We start from the raw sequence: 22,526 nt of genomic DNA on the forward strand, positions 1-22,526 counted from the left end.
CTGGAACGAGTGCTGAGCTGGGGAGCTCCCTGCTCTCCCACTGCAGCTTTCCAGGGAGCAGGTCTGCCTGGGAGCCCTGCTTGGTCAGGGAACATCCCCTATGCTTAAGTGCAATCTGGCTTTGGAGAGCTGGGTGATGTTTCCAGCCCCTGGGTTCACCTCAGGTCAGAGCAATCTAACATGCCCTAAAAGTACTGCTGGGCAGCCCTTAATCACTTTATATTGTCTGGGCAGTGGTGAGTAAATTCATTATTTACAGGGGAGTGGAGTCTGCGTCACTGGGGCACTAATGTTCTACCACACGTGTTCAGGCAGCTCAGACGAGGTGAGGAGCTGCATTTCAGTGTGGATTGAAAGGCACTTACCTTTGACTGGCCTTCCTCTCTGCTGGATAAGGGTTTTATCCTCCCACCTGCACCTCCCACTGTTGGTAGAGAGCAGGATCATTGAGCTGCTGGAAGATCATCACCACCAGGCAATGATGCAGCTCCTGCTAAAACAGCCCCTGCTTTTTGCCCTCTCATGTGGATTATAAGAATTTCATCTCCTGCCTTGTCATTCCTTTAATCTTCATCAAAGCAGCAAATTCTACATATACTCTTGCCACAATTTGGTTTGGTTTGGTTTGGGTTTTTTTAAACAAACAGTCTCTGCTTCTGAGTCCTGGGAAAACCCAGGCTGATTGAGACTTGGAATGGGGGAAAACCCAGACTGGATCCTTCAGGCTGCTCAGGGAATTAGTGAGTAAGATTCCCTGGAGAAATGTTTTTGGGGGTGCTGGGGTCCATCAGTGCTGGTCCCTTTTGAAACATCACCTCCTAATGGCACAGGAGCAGCAATTCCCCAGTGTCAGGAGTCAAGCAGGTGAGGCAGAGCAGCTTGGCTGAGCAGGGATCTTCTCTGGGAAATAAGGCAAAAAAGGAAGGTGTGTGCCTGGTGGAAGCACGCAAGTGGAAGTCAAGTGACCCAGGAAGAATTCAGAGATGCTGCTTGCTGCTGCAGGGAGAAAATCCGTGCACTGGTGTGATCCCTGTGCACATCCAAGAATGCTCCTGTTGTGCCCAGTTCAGCTGTTGACTCTCCAGCTGCTTGGATGCCCCCGGGGGCTGTTTGCCATGGGGAGAGGAGCAGCTGGCTGTGCTCTGATGTCTGAGTTTTCCCAAGATACCCATTGTCTGTCTGCAGCACCAGCCTCCACCCTACTTGCTCACTCAGCCGTGTCTGATGTATCTTTAATTAAAGAGGAGGAACAATTTGAGATTTCATTTTCTTTTCTCAACCAAATTTCTTATTTTCATCAGATTTTGTGATGCCCCCTCCCCTTATTTTCATCTTGTGGTTTTGCTATAGAGCCTTTAGTTTGTGGTGTGTTGCTCTAATATAAGGAAGAAACAGGAGAAAAACAGCTTGTTTGGGGCGAGGGAATTAAGATCCTGGGTCAGATGGCTGCTACGGTCATTAACATATTTACATTTTTGCTTAAGAGCCTGGTTGAGGATCAGGGGAGTTAAGGGTGATTGTCATTGAAATGCGGAGGAAACCTTGCATGAAATTGCCGTTAGCGTCCTATTGTCTGGGGGACGAGGGGGGGCAAAGGGCCTTCCTCACCCCGGCCCGTTGGGATGCACTCGTGTGCCCCGGTGGATGGGCACAGGCAGGAGGCACCGCGCTGGAGGGAAGCTCCGTGTGCCTGTGCTGTGGGAGCCGTGCCCGGGGAGCGCTCCCGGTGGGGCCGGACCCGCTCAGCACAGCCCCGCTCCTGCCCCAGGCACTGTCTGTCTGTCTGTCTCTCTGTCTGTCCCAGGGGCAGACAGAGGTGCCGGGCTGGGCCCGGGACAGCGAGCCCTTAATGAGACCTGATGGACAGACACGTGAAACGGCTTGTGAAGGTCAGTGGCTTCTTTTATAACTGATGGACCCGAGGGCTTTGAGTCTGGTGTCTGGTGTTTTTGCACCAGTGCAGCCTCACCTTGAGTACCCGCTGCTCACTGGGGGCAGTTTTGGGCACCACAATAGAAAAAAGGCATTAGAGAGTGTCCAAAGGGGGCAACGAGGACGGTGAAGGGTCTGGAGGGGAAGCCTTCAGCTCAGGGCACTTGGTATGTTCAGTTTGGAGAAGACTGAAGGGGGACCTCATTGCACTTTTCAGCATCCTCCCAAGGGGCAGTGGAGGAGCAGGTACCTCCACTCTTCACTCTCAAAGAAAACGGCATGAAGCTGAGTCAGGGGAGGTTTAGGTTGGCTATCAGGAAAACGTTTTTCAGCCAGAGGGTGGTTGGGCACTGAACAGGCTGCCCAGGGCAGTGGGCACAGCACCAGGCCTGTCTGAGTTCAAAAAGCATTTGCACAATGCTCTCAGGCACGTGGTGTGGCTGTTGGGGATGGTCCTGTGCAGAGCCAGGGGCTGGACCCAATGATCCTTGTGGGTCCCTTCCAACTCAGCACATTGGTGATTTGCTGTGTGTGTGGACACAGGATCCACAGGAGCAGCTCAACCCCTTGATTTTTGTGGCCAGCTGATATCAGAAACAGGGTTTGAGGCAGTTTAAAGTGTTGTGGATTTTGAGCTATGTGGTGAGAGATGAGATTTTTATGTCCTAAAAGAATTGTTATATGGTTAAAAAATTGTTTAAACATCGATAAGAAAACTCCTTTGCAGGTGGGTCTTAGAGTAGAATGTTCTGCTCCAGGTTGTGGAAGCCATGCTCTGGCCCTGCTCTGAGGCCTTTTATTTCGGATGTCAGTTGTTTATTGTTCCCCTCTTACTCTTTCATGCTGTTCAGATCCACTGTTTTACTTCAAACCTGTTTATAATTAGTATCATTAACATAATGCCAACAAATAATTATACATAATAATGTGGAAGAGAAGAGCAGGCTCCCTAGGCTGTTTGCACTACTGAAAACACCAGCTGCCTTCTGCCCCTGCTTTGGTTTGGGTGGGACAAGCAGCAAGACCTGAGCTGGAGGAGGAATGCTGGTGCCTGCTGGTATGAGAAAGAAGCAGAGGCTCATCTGTAGCCAGCAAACAGGCTTCACTGTGCCTTTGGAAAGCCAGCAGCCAGTGACAGTGACATCCTGAGTGACAGGATCTGTCTGCTGTAGCACTAGTGAGTCTGGAGTCATTAGTGTGCCTTTGTGGGCTGGTTTGAAGCTCTGAAGCAGTTGTGTAATTCTTGTTCTTGGTTACAAAATTTTTCTTTTTGGAAGGCTTTAAAGCAGAACAAAGTCTAGGAAAAGTGGTTTGTGATCTGAGCAGCTCTTTTGTGCTCTGGGGACCTGTGTGCTCCAGCTCAGTGTCTCCTCTGGCCTTTGAAGGAACAGCCACGTTCCCTGTGGCTGTGGTTTGGTCTTTCCTGCAAAGTCCAGCAGTGAGCACAGGGCATGGAGGCAGTCCCACATTTCAGTCACTGACCCTGGCCCTCAAAGTAGAGAGAGATTTAAACCCTCAAGGAGCAAATGGTTTTGTCCTAGACAAGACACCTGACACCTTGAATGTTAAGATATAGTTAAAGTGGTGCAGTTAAGTAAGATGTTGGTTAGGTCAGATGTTTGCAGGAAACAAAGCAGCAGTATTTATGGGATTGCAGGTCTTAGATCCATTCACTGAATGACTCATCTCCCAGCTTCTGCAAATTCCCCCTGAGAAAGGTCACCTCAGGTATTATGCTAATGATCCTGTATTTCCTGGGGGTGTGTCCCTGGGATTGGGCACTGCAAATTTAGGCTGGCTTGGGAGTCCCAGCAGGAGCCAAAAAGCAACAGAGCTGAGCCTGAGTGCAGAGGCCCTGACTTCTGGGCTTAGTTTTAGAGTTTGATCTGTTAACTCAAAGCGTCAGAGTAGGCCAGAGTAGGGGAGCTAAACTTCTCCAGGGATTATTATTAAGCCCTTGTTTAACAGTAAACAGCTGATGAAATCCACCTTTGGCTCTGGGTGCCAGCTGTCAGGGAGGTACATCCAGGACACTTCACAAGGGCAGGACAACCTTTGGCAGAGAGCAGGGGAGAGTGCCCAGCTCTGACTGTGCACAGGTCACTTGGTTTATCTCGCTTTGTGTAATCCCCAGGTTCCTCACAGAGGGGCTGCTGCTTTGCCAAAAGGCAGACAGCCCTACTCCAGCAGGAGCTGTGATCTCCCCTCCTCAGGTCAGACACCTCCTCCTCAGCCCAGCAGAGTGCCCGGGAGCAGCAGCACAAAGGTGCTGGGGCCAGGAGGAGATGGAGCCAGATCCTCACACACGGGCACTGCGTCCTCTAAACAAGCTGCCCATGGCTGAGGCTGGTCTGTTTTAGAGCTGTTCTGCTCCCAGTGCCAGCCCTGCTGCTGGCAGGCTGCACCCTCTGCCACCTCCTCTTGCCCACCTCCTCCCGTGCCAAGGCAGCATCTGATTGAGGGCCCGGCGCCTGCTCAGCTTTTGTTCTCCATTAGGAAAGAGCCAGGATTGTCAGGACCTTTTTGGCTCTGCCAAGGCCCTATTATGTCCCAAATGTTTCCATGAAAAGACTCCCTCCTGACCACCCTGCCCCCTGGCAGCCATTCAGTCCAGCCAACAAGCTTGATATCATTATCTACAAAAGGAGGCCACTGAGCACCAGGGTCCTCACAGCCAAGTTTGGGAAATCAAAGGCAAATCTCCCAGCAACAGGGAGCTGCTGGAGATCAGACTGCACAGGGCTAGTGAGGGCTGGCCTGGCAGCTTGCAGCAGTTTTCCAAGCACCAAAGAAACGTGCTCGGTGTGGTGCCAGCACTGGCTTTGCCATGGCTGTGCCCTGCATGGCAGCCCCTCACAGAGGGCCCTGGGGAGCTCAGCATGGCCGGAGGCTGCTGGAACAGCCCTCAGTTTGGACAGCCTTGTAAAGGTGTCTCCCTTCAGTCAGTGGCATTTTTAGGAGATTAACCACTTAGTCTGAGGGAAAACAGTGATGTTTTTGGTCAGAGTGGGAGTCCCTCCAGACCTCACCTGGGACTTTCCTTCTAATGACTCTGGTTTACATTCTCAAAATGGCATGTGGCTGCCTTGTCATTTTTAGTTTGACATAATGCTCACCTGCTTTGCTCCCTGTCCAAAGACTTTCCCTCCAAAACATCTTAAAATAGCTCTTCAGCAGTGAAAGCACTTGCCATTGTGATGGCATCTGTAGAGGTGATCTGCAAAGGTGACTGTCAAAAACACTGAGCACAAAAAGGGCTTGAGGGGGGGTGGCATATTCATATGGTGCAATTGTGTTAGGAAATAGAGGAGTAAAACCATTTTCAGTATGTTTTATCTCACAGACTGCATCTCTGCTTTGCTTGGTGGTCCAGATAGAGAGGGATGTAAAAAACAGACAGGAGAAATGATGATGCAGAGGGAAGGAAGGTAAAGGGAGTGGACGTAGCTGAAGCTTGGGTGGAGATGGGATGGGATGGTGGTGTGGACAATGGTGCCTGTGGTCACCCCTCTCTGCAGGGCAGTGTCACCAAAGCCTGGAGCAGCCCCTGGGGGTCTGCAGCAGGTGATGGATGCACAGGAGGTGTGTGTAACATGGAGTGGTTAACTGAGACCTTTCCCCTCCTGTCCCAGTTCGATCCTGACAACACTGGCTACATCAGCACTGAGAAGTTCCGCTCCCTCCTCCAGAGACACGGCTCGGAGCTGGACCCCCACAAGCTGGAGGTGCTGCTGGCCCTGGCTGACAGCAACTCTGAGGGCAGGATCTGCTACCAGGACTTCGTCAACCTGGTGAGTGTGTGGCTGGCAGGGCCTGTCAGCCCCTGCCTCTGCTGCAAACAGGGGCTGTGCAGGGACAGACTCTCTCTCTCTCTTTCCCTCCCTCTATCAACACCAGTGTTTGCTGTGTGCCTGCACCACATTCTGCTTGGACTTGCTGAAACATTCAGTGGTGACTGAACTCTTAAGCTAAGAGCTGAGTTGCTGCTGATTTTTCCAGGGAAACAAATTTGCATGGGAAGGGACTGTGGGAGCTATTGTAAGAAGATCATGAAGCGATGTCTGCTGCTGGTGTAGAGGCTTTTGCTCTCAATATCACTTGCTAGGTGCAACAAGGAGCCATTTGTTTGCGAGCAGACGTCTGTCAGTCTGGATGTCTCCTGTTTTATCTAGAGATTTCACCACTTCCAGACAAAAATGTATAGATAACGTTGTGTTGACGTGCTGGGTGGAATCACATTGCACTGCTCTAGGCATCAACAGCAGCAGGGAGGAATTGTTTCTAGGTCACGTTCATTTTATCCCAGGTGAGACGCCTCAGACTGCATGAGTCATGATCTGGATGCCTCCCTATCTCTACTAATGAGTCAATTAGTGAAGGGATGGCTCCCTTTCTTGTCAAGGCAGTTTGTTGAGTCAACACAAATGTAGACATGTGTTGTCAGATGTCCAGAATGGCCTAGAAATGTTGTTTGCAAGATGTCTTGAGCAGTGGCCAGTCAGGGGCTTTGCCTTTGCACACCTGAGTCCCAGCAGCTTTAGTGCAGCAGTGAGACAAACCTGGGTGAGACAAAGTCACTGAGCAATGGAAGCTAATGTCCCTAAGTTCTCACTGGAAAGCTGGATGTGTTCTGGATGCAGAGTGTAGTCATTTGCTCTGTGTGTTGCTGCACTCAGCGTGGGGATTTGATCCCTTCCTTTGTCATGGTCACTCATCATGTGCTTTGGGTTTAGAAAGAAAGTGTCTTCCATATGTCCTGACTTCACATCAAGCAGAAAAGTATGATTACATGGCCCAGCACTGAAGGATCCAGGTCACAGCCTCTGTCAGGCCATGGGCATTGTCAAGGTGACAGTGATGCAATCCCAGACCTGCTGTATCTAACCGGGCTGTCTTGGTAGCCCCTTGCCTGGGGACACAGTAGAAGAAATGCAGCAGCTATTAAAGAGATCACAGTGGTGTGAGGTTTTCCTCAGCTCCAGCATAACAAACAGTGTGGTCCAGGGTGCTCAGCAGTGTATTTAGAGCAATAGCTGCTTGTTCTACAGTCCCATGCAGGCGTTCACTACTTGGGCTGCACTGCACTTGGGGAGCAGGATGAGGTATCATCTCATTTATTTTGCAGAAATGGTGGCCCAGGGCCAGCCAACACAGTGGCACCAGGCTCAGGAGCAGAACTGGGCCTTTTCCTCTCTCCTTGCTCCACTGGGCTCAGGAGCAGCACGAGGCAGGTGGGAGTGAAATGCTTATACATCCTGCTCCTTTGGGAATAGGGGATCCTGCCAGCTCACACACACCTGATGGATTTCTGCAAAATGGCAAATTTCCTTCACTGCTGTTGAATGACTCCTGTAAAGAAGCCATTGATTTTCCTGTCATCAGCCCCTCCATCCTTGTCTGCATTTTTTTGCACTTTCCAATCAATAAGCAATGCAAATGCCAGAACATTAAACTACTTACAAATGACACCTCACTTCTCCTCTACTTTCTATTGATTCCCAACATCCAAACTTTTTTAGGGCTCCTTCTCTTTTCCCTGCCCTTTGAACTTCCTGATGGAAAGCAACAGCACAGTTGACCCAGAATCCCTGTGTAATTAGGGATTTCCTTCACTTCACAGCTGTCAGTCCTGGAAACTCTGTATGGTGGTGTTTAGGTGCATGTTTGTGCTTGATGATCATCAGCCACCTCTGCTTTTTGCTCAAGTTAATTTGTCTATATCAGTAGCTTAGCAAGAATTGACCTGCTCCCCAAATTGATGGTGCTGGCTGTGAGGAAAGGCTGCTGATTCTACTAAATGCAGGGGTTTTACAAGCACAGCTGTGTATGTGGTTCTCCTTTTCTGCAGCATCATCATGAACACCAAGAACTCTGCCTGCTCCCTCAAACACTGTGATCCCCAGCTAAAGGACTGTTATTGAGCAAAGCTCTGTTATCCTCTGATGTCAAAATGCTTTGTGAACTTCTAGATGCACCAAAAATGTTATTATAGGACTCCTGACCTTAATAAGGACGTCCACATGTGTGCCTGCTCTCAGCTCAGACAAACACCTTAAATCTTGGAAATTGAGTGTTTTGCAATATGAGAATAGACCCTGGAAATCACTCTGGAAATAAATTGAGTAATGAATAAATTCAGGGAAGCTGAAGGCTCCTGGTGTGATCTGCAAACAGAAAAGCCTGAAAAAAAATCAGATAACTCATTGGAAATTCCTGCTCCTCTGTATATATGAAATTCATCTCATGTAGTTGTAAAACACAATGCTGCAATCATACCCATTTCTGTTTCTGCACTGGGACTTGCAAGAACAGCACAAAGCAGCTTCAGATGGGGCTTCTTATCCTGTGTCTGAGACAGTGCAGAATAACAAAGTGTTTCCTGTCCAAGTGGGGGCATCTCGTGCCTCTCTGCTGTCTGGTGGCTTTTCTGCATGGGGAGAGGCACTAAAAATGCACAGAGAACATTCTGGCTGTGAGCAGCACAGGCCACAGGAGGAGAGAATGGACCAAGGTGTTTAACCAACTTTGCTGCTTCTAGAGAGGAGACAAGCCAGGAGGGAATTACAGCTGAGATGTTATTTGCTGGATCCTTGCTGAACAGCAGTTGCTGTTGGCACTCCTGGACTACTCCACGGAACACCCTGTGAACTGGAATGGAGCTAAAGAAGTCAGCAGTAAACTCTGAGACAGAGTTCATGGGACTTGGGAAAAAGAAAACACCGCTGCTTCCAACAGAAATGTGGAGCTGTAGCTTTGTAGTAACTTGAAGCTGATGTAGCACCTCAGTAATGCACAAAATGTATTAGCTAATTAAATGTACAGCCTTTGTTTTCCAGATCAAGTGTTACCACCCACTTTGCTTTCCCTGGCCTTGCTGGCTTCTAGGGACAGGCTGATTCTACTTCATTTTCAGTGATCAGCACTCATTTTTGTAGCACTGTATTACAATACTGAGGTCACCCTAATCCAAACTGCTCTGGTGGCAGCACACTTTACCCTTCAGAGAAAGATTTCCCTTAGTTTTTGTGACTCCCTCTGACTTGCTCAGTGTGCTGCCAGGCTGCAAATCCTGCCTCTTCAAGTGAAGAAATAAAACTGGAGAGGGCAGCAAGGAATCTGCAGCCTGTGCTCTTCCCCCTCATGAGTGACAGATGGGCAGGTCTGTTGGCCACCAGAGAAGGCGAGAGGAGGATCTTTGCAGGAGTTTCTTACTTCATGGAAGAGGCTGGAACATGATTAGGTGTTAGTGGAAGGGTGTCTTGTGCTACAGGCTGCTGAGCAGGACATTCAAATGGGCATTTCTGTGTCAAAATATTGCTGGAGTCTTAAAAACAAGATAAAATCTGGGGGTGAAGGAGATGAAGTGGCTTCCCAGAGTCTCACGGTCTGCGCTCGTGGATGCAGTAGAAATACAAAGGTGAAGGTTTAAATGCCAACTCTCTTGTCCTGGGGATCTGTGAAGGTGTTTGAAGAGAAGAGCAGGACTGGCTGAGGGGATAAAATACTTTGGGATTGTGTTGCAGTCCACAAACAAAAGCGATGAGTCCAAAGTGGATCCTGGAATGTTGTAAGTGGGAAACGAGCTGGAGGCTTTGACTGGCCCTTTACAGCTTCATCAGTCTATAGGAATTTATCATGTCTCATCCTAAAGGAAAAAAACAGCAGAATAATGAATTCCCACTGTAGTTTTAACCCTTCCATGGACTTGTAAGACTCTGTAATGCAGCACAGAAAGATATTTTAAAATGCTCTCCATTCAAGGACAATTAAACTTAAGTCCATTAGATACTGGCTAAAAGCAGCAGCAGGAGAGAGTACTTTCTTCCACGTAAACTAGTCTGGCAAACAATCATTATGCCAATTAAAGTGAAACTTAGCATAGAAATTTCCATCCCTAGCCATGATTCCTCACCTGTTTTCAGTCACATACATTTGAAACCAGAGAAGTGCAATGTCAGCTTAAATGGTAGTTTTAATTGTGTGCATGTCTAAAATACACACATGAGTGGGAAATGTTATAAAGATATGTTTTTTTTAAAAAAATTGCTTCAGAAAATCCATCTGGATTAATTTCAGTTGTGGAATCTTTCCCAGCACCCATGGAAAGTGGAACAGGCATTGGGGATTTGAAGTTTCAAACTTGCTGTGTTCTGACACAATGTATTTGAAGCACAATGTTGGTCTTGTCCTGCAAGCAAATAACTTTGGAATCTGAAAGTGGTTTGCCTTTTCTGTTGGGAGTGCTGGGAGGTCTAAGCCTGGCACATTTAACAGGCAAAACCTTGAGCAGGGAAGACCTCTGCAATGACCAGGATAATTTATTTGGTCTCTTCTGCCTCTTTTTTTTGAGTAACCACTGCTTGGTCAGACCAAATCAGGATGTTGGTATTTGATTTTTTCCCAGTTGATACTGTTTGGGAAAGTGCCACCAGGTTGACTCAGAGGATGTGAACATCTGTGACAGATGAACTTGATGCTGAGCTACGAGCTTTGGGAAAAGCCAGCTCTGCCCACATTAGCATTTTGTAGAAGTGAGGAGTGAGGGAAGGAAATAAATGTGAATCTTGAAAGCAAAATTGATTGGAGAGGTTGAATTTGTAAGTAAAGTGGATTATAAAACTGGAGCTGGCAGAGGCTTTTAAAAAGCTTGTGCTAACTTCTGATTTAGTGTTCTGTGTCTTGGAGGATCAGAGCTGAATGCAAGGCCTGTCACAGAGCTGGGTGTGTTTAAAAATAGCTCCAGACCAGCCTCAGAGGTGCAATACATAATGGGCAGAAATCCAGGTTTTTCAAAACCTCCTGAGTGAGGCTGAAGAAAGCCATAGAAGGGTCTTGTGCCCCACACAAGCTGTGAAACTGGAGATGGGGGAAATGCTGCAGGATTATCTGAGGGAGCCACAGCAGTACAGGTGGCCAAGGAACACAGAGGAGCTGGGCCAGAGGGAATGGACAGCTCCCACTGCAGGCTGCAGATTAGCCCAGCCCTGTTCCAGGCTTTGCACCTTCCCAAAGTTTGGCGCTGTCCCACATTAGACAGCGAGGACTCATCCTAAGTTTTGATGTTTTCAGTGTTGAAGACAGATTTGGGTCTATGTAGGAAAATATTTTCCTTTTGGACAGAGGTACCACACCCAGCCTTTGAGTGGAGCTGGAGCTCTAAGCCTGGCTTTGTTTGGATATGGGTACCAGTCAGGTTGGCTTGGCTGTTCTGCAAGGGAAGTTTCTTTCTCTCTGCATAATAACATTTTGCAGGCCTGAAGGACTGAGGGAATGTGTTGTTTCCTCACTTCTACCTTCGCTCTCCACACACAGTTTGCTGTGCCCATCTGCTTGCAGCTTTATCATCACACTCATTACAGAAGTCACAGACCAGTTGCATGAAGAGAATGGGGTGGGCTGCCATGGGCTTCTGGAGCTGCAGTAATGTGCAGGCCAACAATGGGCCCAGTGTTCTTTCAGCTGATGATTAAGTACTTGGCTCATAAATACCAATATTATGTAATTCCAAAATCAAGTCAGTAAATTGTGACCATATGTGAGACTCCGTTTAGGAAGACTTGAGTCTTCCAAAGTCAGTCTGAGGAACAAAACAGGCTTCTGATTAAGAGCTGGTGAGAGCAGCAGTAGTGACTTAATCCTCTTGTCTCTCCTCATGCCCATCTCCTCCTCACTTGGTCCAAAGGCCTGTGGGGTTCTGTGAGTAGGGCCAGGACTCTGGTGCTTCCTTGAGCCCTGGCAGTCAGCTCTCATGTCAGCTTCTGTCTGGGGTGTGGAAGGTCCTGTGGTTTATTTTTCTCTCTGGAAGGAGGAAGGCAGAGCTTTCTACTGAACAGAAGGGCTTGAAAGCAGTACAGCCTAGTGATCAGATAAATTGTGCAACTTGGATTCTAACTCCAGTTTACAGCCTCGGGCAAGTCACTGAGTGTTGGGAGGTCCAGATTCCCACCTCCCCAGGGGAGCCAGAGGCTTTGTTCACCTAAGGTGTGACTTCCACAGCAATCCTGCAATATTTTGCTCTTAAAGCTAAGAAGACCTTTCCCTCCTGATTTGTTTTTAGTATGTTGAGGAACACCTTCAGAAACACCATGCTAATGAATTTGCAGTGCCCTGGCTGTTGTCTTCCCCAGTTTTAAATAAAAGCTTTTGGGTGATAGACTTGAGAAGACTGGAAGAAAGATCTTTGTGGACGTTTTTTTTTTCCTTCTTTACCTCTTCTGCTTCTTTTGCCAGAAATGTTGTTTTATAACTGTTTTCTCAATGAGCGAAGGAAAGAGAGAGAAAAGGAGACATACCAAAAAGGAGAGAGTCATTAGGGTAAACCATCTTCTCACTGAAAGAACTCAAAGAGAACAGCAACAACAACAAATTTTTCCCAAGTTTTTTAAAAATTAAGAACATCAGTTCCCTGTCAGTGTTCCTATGGGAGGGACAGGCTGCAAACTGAAGCTGAGGAGGGATGGGAAGCTGCTGGGAGAGTGGGTGCAGTGCCATCACCTCAGATGGCCCCTGGCCTTCCTGCACTGATTAACAGGAGGTGGTTCCCTGCAGTGATTACTGTGTTTTAAGCAGCTTGGTCCAGCTTGGAGCAATTCCCCATCTGACTGGGCACTGGGCTTTGCTGGCTTTGGGATATCAGCTGGAACCAGCGTGATCCAAGACAACTGGGAGGCAGTGGTGTGAGTGTCATCTCTTCTTCAGTTCTGGGAGGCTGGAGATGCTGCTGAGAGCATTTAGCAGTTCTCTCAGAAGAAGGACCAGGCTGTCATGTTTGCTTTGCTGCCTGTTTACTGTAAAAGGTCCCTCTGCAGAGGTCTGTGTGCACAGTGAGGCTTTGGAGCTTCCTGCCAAAGATTCAGCCAGTACAGACAGTGACTCTAATGCAGGAGGTTTGTTTGACATCAGGGCTAATTAGCAATTATCCAAATCTTGGAGCAAGCTCTTTCAGACCTGGTTTGTTCCCCCGCCCCCAGCAGGCTCGGCATAAAATTCCATCTGCCTAATTTGCAAATGCAGTTGCTTTAATTATGCATCCAAATTGGGAAAGTGTGTGCTCAAAAAGATAGACAGCTAAATCTATGCATGTAAGATGATAATGTATATACCAATTAGCTGTGAGCCTGCTCCATCTCAGAACCTGCCCCCTCTGAGGATGACTTTTAAAAGAAGCCTTGTAAAGACTTGCAGGCTTACAGGAGCTAAGACAGCCTGTACACAGGATTAATTTGTTGTTTTGTTGCTGTTGCTTGTGCAGTTTTGTTCTACACAAAGAGATGATTTCCTTTGCCCAGAGCCAACTCCTGCCACAGGAGTTAGAGGTGCTGTGAATGTACCTGCTGCTACACTAGAGAAACTTTCTGCCCCAAGAGATGACAAGTGCAGGGAAGTGAGATTGAGCAGGGATGGAGGACACAGGAATGTGGATCGTGATAACTGATGGTGAAGGCTGGAGAATGGGCCAGGGAGCTCAGCCAGGTGCATCAACAGCCTCTGTTGTGCCCTGACCTCATTTATTGGCATCATCATGGCAGCCCCTGGTACTGGTTTTCCTTGCACCCCACTGATGACCCAGGATCATCCTGAGGCTCAGTTCCTAAAAACCCTGGTGGGGTCTCTCTGCTGCCAAACCGGCGCTGTTCTCCCAGGATGGTTGTGCCAGGCCTTGCTTTGCCCTCATGGCTTCTTCCTTTTCTTTTTGACCCAGATGAGCAACAAGAGGTCGAACAGCTTCCGCCAGGCCATCCTGCAGGGGAACAGGAGGCTGTGCAGCAAGGCCCTGCTGGAGGAGACGGGGCTGAGCCTCTCGCAGAGGCTGATCCGGCACGTGGCCTACGAGACTCTGCCGCGGGAGATCGACCGCAAGTGGTACTACGACAGCTACACCTGCTGCCCCCCGCCCTGGTTCATGATCACCATCACTATTGTGGAGGCAAGTACCCCAAAAACCTCTGGGAACCCTCCTCATGCTGCCAAAGGCTCTGCTGGGGCACAAACAAGGGTCAGAGTGGGACTCGTTTAGATCCCGGCAAGGACAAACATGAAGCTCGTGGCCACTTCGGTTCCCTGTCGGGGTGTGTGTAAGTAGAGCTGTGATCCTGTCATTGAAACAGTTTGTGTATGACAGAACTTGGGAAACTACAGCAAAACTTTCTGAGGAGTGAAAACTGGACAGTTCTAAGGAAACTGGTATTTCAGTAATGGAATTGGAAGACAAATTTTTGTATGGCTGCCTCTATTACGTGAACAGAGAGAAAGAAACTGGGTTAAATATTCTGACCTGCTCATCCGTTGCCCAGATGAGATCTCAGCATGCTGAGTAATGTGCTGGAGAGAGGAGGATATAACGTGGGCCTGATCAGCAGGGTGCTGAGTTCCTGACTCAGTGGCTGGTGTGTTACAGAAGGCCATATATAGAGTTACCTCAATGTGTTGCAGGTTCCTCAAAACGAGGAACTTTCGTGCTATATGGTGCTGTCAAATGAGAGAAAAAATATTGCATATGCAACTTATTTCTCAATGATTTTGAGCTACAAAGTGCTTTTCAGTGAGAAAAGGCATTTGCTCACCAAGGAACCTCTCTGCTCTTCTAGGTTGCCTTTTTTCTTTACAATGGAGTGGTATTAGACAGATTTGTGCTGCAAGTCAGCCACCCCTTGTACCTGAAGAATGCACTGCTGTACCATCCCCAGCTCCGTGCTCAGGCTTGGAGGTACCTAACCTACATATTCATGCATGCAGGGTGAGTACTGACAAACTGGAGATTCCCCACAGGCCAGGTTCCCCAGAGAGAGGGAGGAGGAGGAGGAGGAAGTGACAGAATCAGCTCAGAAATAAATTTTTAAAAATCAATTCTAAATTGTGTGTAAAAATCTGGAGCTATTGTGGAGTGTTGAGCCATGGGGGGCAACCCTTTGCAGCTCTCTGAAGGGAGAAGGCAACACGAGGAACTTCAGAGATGTCTCTCTTCTCCCCAGCAGTGTTGGCACCATCTTGCTGTACACTTCCCAAAACTCACCAGGTCCAAGCCCAGTGTCCCCCTAAAGGAGCTGTGCAGGTGGTAGAACAAGTCTGCAAGGATGCTGGACTGGTATTTAAAGACTCCAAGGGTGTGTTCTTGCTAGACTGCCTAGCTGGGGTTGGAAAAGTCACTTAGATGTGCCTGTGATATGTCATCACTCAGGAATGTCCCTCCTGCAGGGACTGAGGTAATGCCTGGAAGCCAAGACTGAGCTCCCAGTTGGTCCACACTGTACAAACACCAGTGTTCCCAAAGAGCTGCCAATCCACTGACCACATGGACAGAGAAAGGTCCATCTCATGCAAAATGCAAAAGGTGCACAGTAAAATGAATCCTCCTACATTCATATGCAGCAGACTTGGGAAAAGAATACAAGGCATGGGATCCTAAGTCTCTTCTAGCCCTCCCAAAATTCCAACAGACTTAGCTGTGTGATGTTTCTGATGCCATGGTGATGAGTGAGTGCCACAGGAAAGTTCATCCCTGTACAAAACACTCTACCCCCTCATTATCTTCACACATTCCTGGCAGATAATTGCAATTTTCTTTAATTCTGTCATTGAAAAAATTACAGCAACAAGCCTTTCAGCAGTAGTTTAGAGTTTGAAACTGCATAAGGACCCTTTGTTCTTAAATAGAAAGCCTTTCCCATCAGTCAATGTTCTTCTATGAAAGATCAAGCTGATCTTTTTCTTTTCCCATGTTTCTGATGGAAGATATGCTGTTGTCTCTTCTCTGCCATGGAATAACTGCCTTGGGGTGTAATTGCCCTGAAGTACAAAATGTGCCCCAGATCTCTGGATAAAAATCACAGGACAGAACAGACTCCCCTCCAGAGCAGGAAAAAGTTTTTAGAAGAAGCTTCTGAACGTGGCAAAATCTGTACTCTGTGTGTTGAGTCCCTCCAAGGAATCCACTGGACACAGGTTTCAATGTGCAAGAGGAGACTGCTGGGCTTAGACACGGGGCTGGTTTTGTAACATGAGAAGTAGGAATTTCCATTGCTGAGGATAGGGGGAAAACTGGGCTTGGAAAAGGAAAGAACACTTGATTTTAGCTAATGTTGATTTGTATTTGGGCTTCCTGCTGCTGCTGGTGGTGTTTCACTGCATCACTCACACGACCACAGGTTGCTTTGGGATCTGTTTGCAGAGAAGCACCTGCACAGGGACAGGTTTTGTATCCTGCTTCCCTAAGCTGTGCCAGGTGACCCTTCCCTGGAGCAGGCAGGACTCTGGCATTGCTCACACTCCCAGGTTTATGTCACACACTCCCAGGTTTATGTCACACACTCCCAGGTTTATGTCACACACTCCCAGGTTTATGTCACACACTCCCAGGTTTATGTCACCCCTGTGGCTGGCCCAGAGTGGAGCAGTGGGGAAGGTGTTGAGCAGAGGACTCCTTGTGCTGATGGATTCCAAATCCTTTAACTACACAGCCTGAAAAACAATGGAGAGTCCCCCTGGAGCAATAAACCCTGTGATTTATCTGCAGTGTGTGGAGTTAAGCTAAATGTTCCTTTATTGCTGACTTCTGTGTGTGAAGCTCCTTTCTCGGGAGGAAAAACAATAAATCTTGGAAAGGTAATAATGTTTTTAGTGGATGCCCATCATTCTCCTCTCGTTTTCAAACGGGAGGATAACACAATGCCATGGGTCCATTGTTATCCTGCTTCCAGCTGAGACTTTTAAATGGAAATGTGGACTGCTCCTTAATTTAGTGCACTGGGTCTTTTTTTGAAGAGCCAGTGGCAGCCAGAAGGTGTTGGGGAAGGCAGCAGTTGCTAAGGCTTGGCTGGCTGTGCCTCTAGAAAGATTCCAAAAATGTACAGGCTGTGTGTTGGTCCTGGTGGAGGCAGCTTTGTCCAAGGCTGAAAAGGCAAAGTTGTAAATTCTGCCCTTCTGCTTTCATGAAAAGCAGACGTTGATTATCTGAAGCCCACACATTTGTATCACTGCCATAACTAATGACTTGCATTGATGCTCAGTCCCATTTGTTTGGTCCCAGGGAAGGAGAAAGTCTTTAATAAATCAATGAAATTGTCATTTCAAGAATGACACATTCAGCACTGGCAAAGGGTAATTATATTTTATGGGTTCTTATTGACTGTGGAGCCTTCAAAGCTCTTATCATGATGGGGAAGAGAAGTGAATGGGATTGCTCCTGGGAAGTCTTTTAAGAACAGCTGTGAATCAGAGCAGTCCCTTTAGAGTCCAGGATAAACTTTGCTGAGCTCTTACAAAAGCTTCCTTTGAAAAATCAGGCCCAGGGCTTTGTGTGAGAATGTCAGGTGGCACCTCATGACGTGTGCCAGCCAAGGCTTCTGCCCTCCCCTCTGGGAAAGGGCACTGGGATGCTTTGACTCTTCTCTGTGATCTCAGTCTGACCTTTGCTGGTTGTTCCTAATCCAATTCCTGAGTGAACACGCAGGACCAGAACAAGTGCCAGAGTATGACCCTGTCCAGTGGCTTCCAAAGCCTTGAGGAAGGGAATGAAAGAACTCAGCTCCATGCAGCAGCTTCCCATGATGACAAATTGCAGTGCTGAGTGTCTCGTGCAGGAGAGAAATTTATCTTTGGAGAGAAATTCAATGCAAACAAAAATATTAAGATGTCAGGAAAGGACTGTTTCCTGCAGTATCATTTCTAGCAGTTTTTTCCGGTCCAACTTTAAATTCTCATTTGTGAGGCTGTTCTGTCATTACTGCATCTCACCAGCAGTGTTTTTCCCTGATGTATATGGGAAATTGCTATGGTAACATGAAAAAAAGACCAAAACAGTGGAAATGCTTACAACTTTGCAACAGTCTTTGGTTAAAAGACTGCTGGTGGCTGCCTGTGAGCCACCCTTTTCTTGTGCAAAATGGGATGTAGGTTATCAAAGCATTAGCTACCTTGCTTTCTTTTCCCCCAAAAGATGTTGGCCTTCTGTGTTAAGGTACCACTGTGTCATTTAGATCCACCTGCTTTGTGAGCAGACTCAGGTACTCTCCACACTAAAGCAGGATACTCTGGCTCCAATGGGATGTCACAGCCCTGTGAGCCCAGGCAAAATCTCAGGCACTACCTCGGTGTTGAGGACCCTGTTCAGGGGCCTGGTGCTGTTTTTACCTCATTGGAAGATCCTGCAGATGGAAAATATTTTTTTAGAGCTTTGAAAAGTGGCAGGACAGTTTTGTTAAATTGTGTTGATTAGAGCACCGAAGAACTTGCTTTGAAACTATTGATTCAGCTCAGGCCAAAGCTGCTGCACTGGAGCCTTTACCCAAGGTGCACATCTGAGCTGTCCCACTCTGCCCCCAGGCTGCGGGTGGCTCTGCACGGTGGGACAGGGGGGTTTCTCCAGGAGTTCTCTCAGCTCTTCCCCTAGTGTTCAGCAGGAGTTTTGCTATGGACAGTACTGGGAACAAGGGTAGGTGAAGAGAGAGCTTCAGTGAATACACCTGGCCCCGACCAGAGATCAGAACACCCTGTGCTTCCCATTCTGAGCAGGATCACATGGAATTAGGCACGGAAAAGAGTCAAACAGCACACACTGTTAAGCAGTTCAACTGCCTTGGAACTTCCAGACTCACCTCATTCTTGACTTAACACCCCCTCCCCATCATGGCACTGTGATGTGCAGGGAAAGGCTCTGTCATTAGGAGGGGAGAGGAGAAGAGCAGGTCAAATTTCTCCTTTCCAGGCTCTGCTGCCATCTTGCTGCTTTTTTTTGACAAGTCATTTAACTCCTTCAAACAAAGGAAAAAAGAAAAAAAAAATTCTGACTAAGAACCAAACATTCTATGAGGTCTTTGGCTGAAAGGACCTGGGTGGATGTGAGAAAGATAAAAGCAGCAAGGAGGGAAGAAACATCCCAGCTCTGGGCCCGAGTTTTTCAGGAACCATTGTTTTTCCCAGCATTACAATCTACTTACATGAAGCAGGTGCTGTTTGATTGTTCTTTCTAAGACATCTCTGCCTCAAGGGTAGACAAAGAGTTGGAAGAGAGGACAACTGTTGTTTTTCCTTGCTGCAGGATAGAACACCTTGGACTCAACGTTGTCCTTCAGCTCCTGGTCGGGGTTCCCCTGGAGATGGTGCACGGAGCGGCGAGGATCAGCTTTGTGTACGTCGCAGGAGTTGTGGCAGGTAGGTGACACCTCTGGATGCCCCGGGTGGAGAAGCAGCTGAAAATGGCCTGTGCTGACTTTGGTGTAGGAGAAATGTTTTGTGACGTTTGGGATCAGGAGAAGAGCAGTCACTGATCTTCTGTGCATCGAAATCCTTCTGGGGGCTGGAAGTGGGAAGTATGGTACAGCTGGACATCTATTTCTATCCAGCCACAGGCTCTGTGTTTAGGAGACCTCCTAAAAAAGCACCAACAACCTGCTACTTTAAAATAGCCTTATTTTAGATGGTCTTGCTGAATGTGGAGGTGATGCTGGTCCTGTGCCAGATCTGCCTCCATTTGTCCTATCAGCTTTCTACAGCCTGAGTAAGCAGGAAGTATTTGGTTGTAGGTTGTGAGCAGTGCACAGCAGTCTGGAAAATTCATCTGATCATGAAGCCACAGGGTTTGATTGATTTTCAGCTTGTGCTGTATTGCTTTTATTTATGTTTGGAATCTCCAGCAGTTTGGAGGTGATGGAAGTTAGCTGACAATAGATCAACATCTAATTAAAACAGGAGGAGGGTGTGAGAACAACCAGGAGCTTCACAGTGGAACTCAGACAATGACTGACTGCCTCAGTTCCAGATTTATGGTGTTTGGTTGGGTTTATTTTCCCAGCTACGTAATTATTTTTTTTCCATAATGAGCAGATAAAGCCTTTGTAAAATGGACTGTGTTGGGTACTAATAAATCCTACATTCCAGGAGAGAGACTGTGGAAAGAGTAATTGGACTAGGACACAGGACGAGGCCCGGTACAAACACCACACTATTTAATGCAGAGAAAGGAATTAGCAGACCAGCTCCACTGTCCCTGGACTGTGATTTTAAAAAGCACTCACTGAAGTGGTTCCCAATTTGCAACTTCCCAGCTTTTCTGCATAGATACATCCACCAAAGCCTGGAGATTCACTGGTGTGTGTAAATACACTCACCTGTGCCAGGTGAGGGAGGCAGGGGAACACTGAACCTGCTGCAGTTGAGCCCAGAGGAGCACTGGGAGTTTCCAGCTGCCTCTCACCTTCCTGAGGCCATGGGCTTGCCTTTCCCACCTTATGACCTATAAATTCTAGAAGAAAGTGCCAAATGGAAAGGGAAAACTTCCTTTCTTGCTGCAGAATGGAACTACAAATGTGACCAGACAGTGCCAGGCAGAAAAGCATCCCTTGATACCCATTGGAGTTGTTAACCAGTTGTGAAACGTGCTTAATTCTTTGATATTTGCCAGGAGAGAGAGAAGTAGATATACTCATGATGAGGATGTGGCAATATAAGGATAAGTCAGCTCCTAAACAGTCAGGAATAAACAGTAAAATGTAGACATGGGCCACAATTTTATGGGTTTTTCTCATCTGTCTGACACGACTAAGAAGACACGTTGAAGCTGAAATTGAGTCTCAGTGCAGCGTCTGAGGACTTAACTGCAAGTTCTCATTACTCCTTCCTTTATTCCTCATTAACATTTTCCTTAATGGCAGTGTTGAGGAGCTGAGCAGTCTCAGGGCCATACAGTGAAGGAGGGAGCTGTCAGCACAGTTGCCTGGTGGAACCTCAGCACTTTCTTGACCCAGAACAGCTGAGCAATCAGCACAGAAGTTCGTTAGATTATGTACTACTGAGGACTCTCTCAAGATTTACCAGAGTGTCTTTTTCCTGTTCCTGCTCATCAAAAAGATCTTCATTATCCCTGTCTTGTGACACCAAATCTGCCTTTGTCTCTCTAGCTCTGAAATTACTCTCAAATTTGGCAATGAAAGGAGCTTTGAGCAGATCCAAGCCTCCAGCTGGGATAAGGAGAAGCAGCGTCTGTGTTTGGGTGCAGTTACCAGTGGTGCCTTTATGTGATTGACCTGTCACTTTGCTGTCATGTGTCTCCTGCCCCCATACAGGATATTTTTAGCTGCTTTTACTCTGAAGTTTTACAAGTAACAAGCTGTGCTTTGATCAGAGGCCTATGCTAAGTTACAAGTCCAGAGTTCCTTCTCCCCGTGCAAATATTTGTCTTGCCAACATGGGAGCTCCTTCTATTTTATCTTCAGGTGAGAAACAGGACACAGACATTTGTCTGCCTCCTGCTTCCTTGTTATTTCAATCAGGGTATAAATGCCTTTTTGTAGCACAGGTCTAAAGATACTTTGCTGCCTTGCTTGGCTGCTTTTAAAGTAGGTGCAGAGGAATCAATCACTCACTGTCTTGGCAGTTCTACAGGACTGGGTTGGCTCCACAAGCCAATCGATTCCCCCCTCTTTCTCTTTCTGTATTACTGACCTGCAGCAATTAGCACAACCAGGCAGTAGCAGGGATGTGGGGGAGGAGAGGGTGTGTTTTTTTGGCTGGCAGTTGTCCCAAACCCTTGTTCTTTCTGCAGGGTCCCTGGCAGTGTCAGTGGCTGACATGAGGGCGCCGGTGGTGGGCTCCTCTGGAGGTGTGTATGCTCTTGTCTCCGCTCACTTGGCCAATATAGTGATGGTGAGTACCAGAAGGACTGTCTGACCTCTCCAAAGTGAGCCAGGTGGCCCAAAGGGCTTGGAAATAAGGCCTGGCTCAGCTGTTGGTCATTCAGAGTCAAGTCTTGTCTCAGTGCTGTGCTCCTGCAATGGGAATGTGACACTGGGGCTGGTGGCTTGGTCCCCTGATGACTGGGAATGTGACACTGGGGCTGGTGGCTCGGTCCCCTGATGACTGGGAATGTGACACTGGGGCTGGTGGCTCGGTCCCCTGATGACTGGCAGCTCGCCAGGAGAAGCCAAAGGTGCTGGTAATCCAAGACTTACCAGTGTTCTCCAGGCTATCAGCTATCCTTGCAAGGGCTGCCAAGTGTTTGAGGAGGAGGAGCTGCCTGGCCCTGCAGAAGGTGCAGACGTGTTTCTGTCTGCATGGGCTGTGTAATTTTACTGGCTATCTAATGAAATTTAGTGCTCAGTGGACTCGTATGCAGAATGTCCCTTATCTCCATTTGTAACACCCAGACTGGAGCTGAACCCTGGGTGATCTAGTGATGCCTCTTTTGGCTGTTTCACCTATTGAAATACTTCACAAAGGTCAGTAAACAGCAGCATCATTCCTCTAAAGCTGGAAGCAGGAGCTCCACCCCAGCCCTCCCTAGGTGGTGGCAGAGCCCAGCACATCTGCCTGGGGGTCTCCTCAGCTGACACTGGCAAAAAAGGCTTCGCTGAGAGAGGACTGTGTGTGGTGCCACAGGGGTGCATGTCTGTCCTGTGCCAGCAATGCCAGAGCAGAATAACCATAAAAATGATGATAATCCTTCTCCCCTGGCTCTGAGTGGGAAGATAACATGGTTTGGCTGCAGCAGAGAAAGAGGGTCTGTTGGATGGGTGCTGGCAAACATGTGAGTGTGTGGTGGTCCTGGAGTCGAGCCTAAAAGAAAACCTTGTACTTAAAGCTTGTGTGCAGTGCAGTCAGCA

The 22,526-nt window shown here is 47.8% G+C and overlaps 1 protein-coding gene across 8 annotated transcripts in view; it reads left to right on the forward strand.

The window, feature by feature from the left end:
• Positions 1-22,526, forward strand: part of RHBDL3 (rhomboid like 3) — a 63,234-nt gene that overhangs the window by 32,838 nt on the left and 7,870 nt on the right. For 6 of the 8 annotated variants that reach the window (XM_064676427.1, XM_064676421.1, XM_064676423.1 and 3 more), the window contains 5 exons: positions 5,565-5,723; positions 13,634-13,858; positions 14,520-14,668; positions 18,968-19,080; positions 21,470-21,570. In XM_064676427.1, coding sequence (XP_064532497.1) covers positions 13,634-13,858; positions 14,520-14,668; positions 18,968-19,080; positions 21,470-21,570 — 588 coding nt within the window. In that variant the 5' untranslated portion in view covers positions 5,565-5,723. The remainder of the gene's footprint in view (positions 1-5,564; positions 5,724-13,633; positions 13,859-14,519; positions 14,669-18,967; positions 19,081-21,469; positions 21,571-22,526) is intronic. The other 2 variants (XM_064676426.1, XM_064676425.1) reach the window with 1 other exon arrangement.

The sequence above is a fragment of the Pseudopipra pipra genome, chromosome 19, assembly GCF_036250125.1.
Source record: "Pseudopipra pipra isolate bDixPip1 chromosome 19, bDixPip1.hap1, whole genome shotgun sequence".
NCBI classification, from domain to species: domain Eukaryota; kingdom Metazoa; phylum Chordata; class Aves; order Passeriformes; family Pipridae; genus Pseudopipra; species Pseudopipra pipra.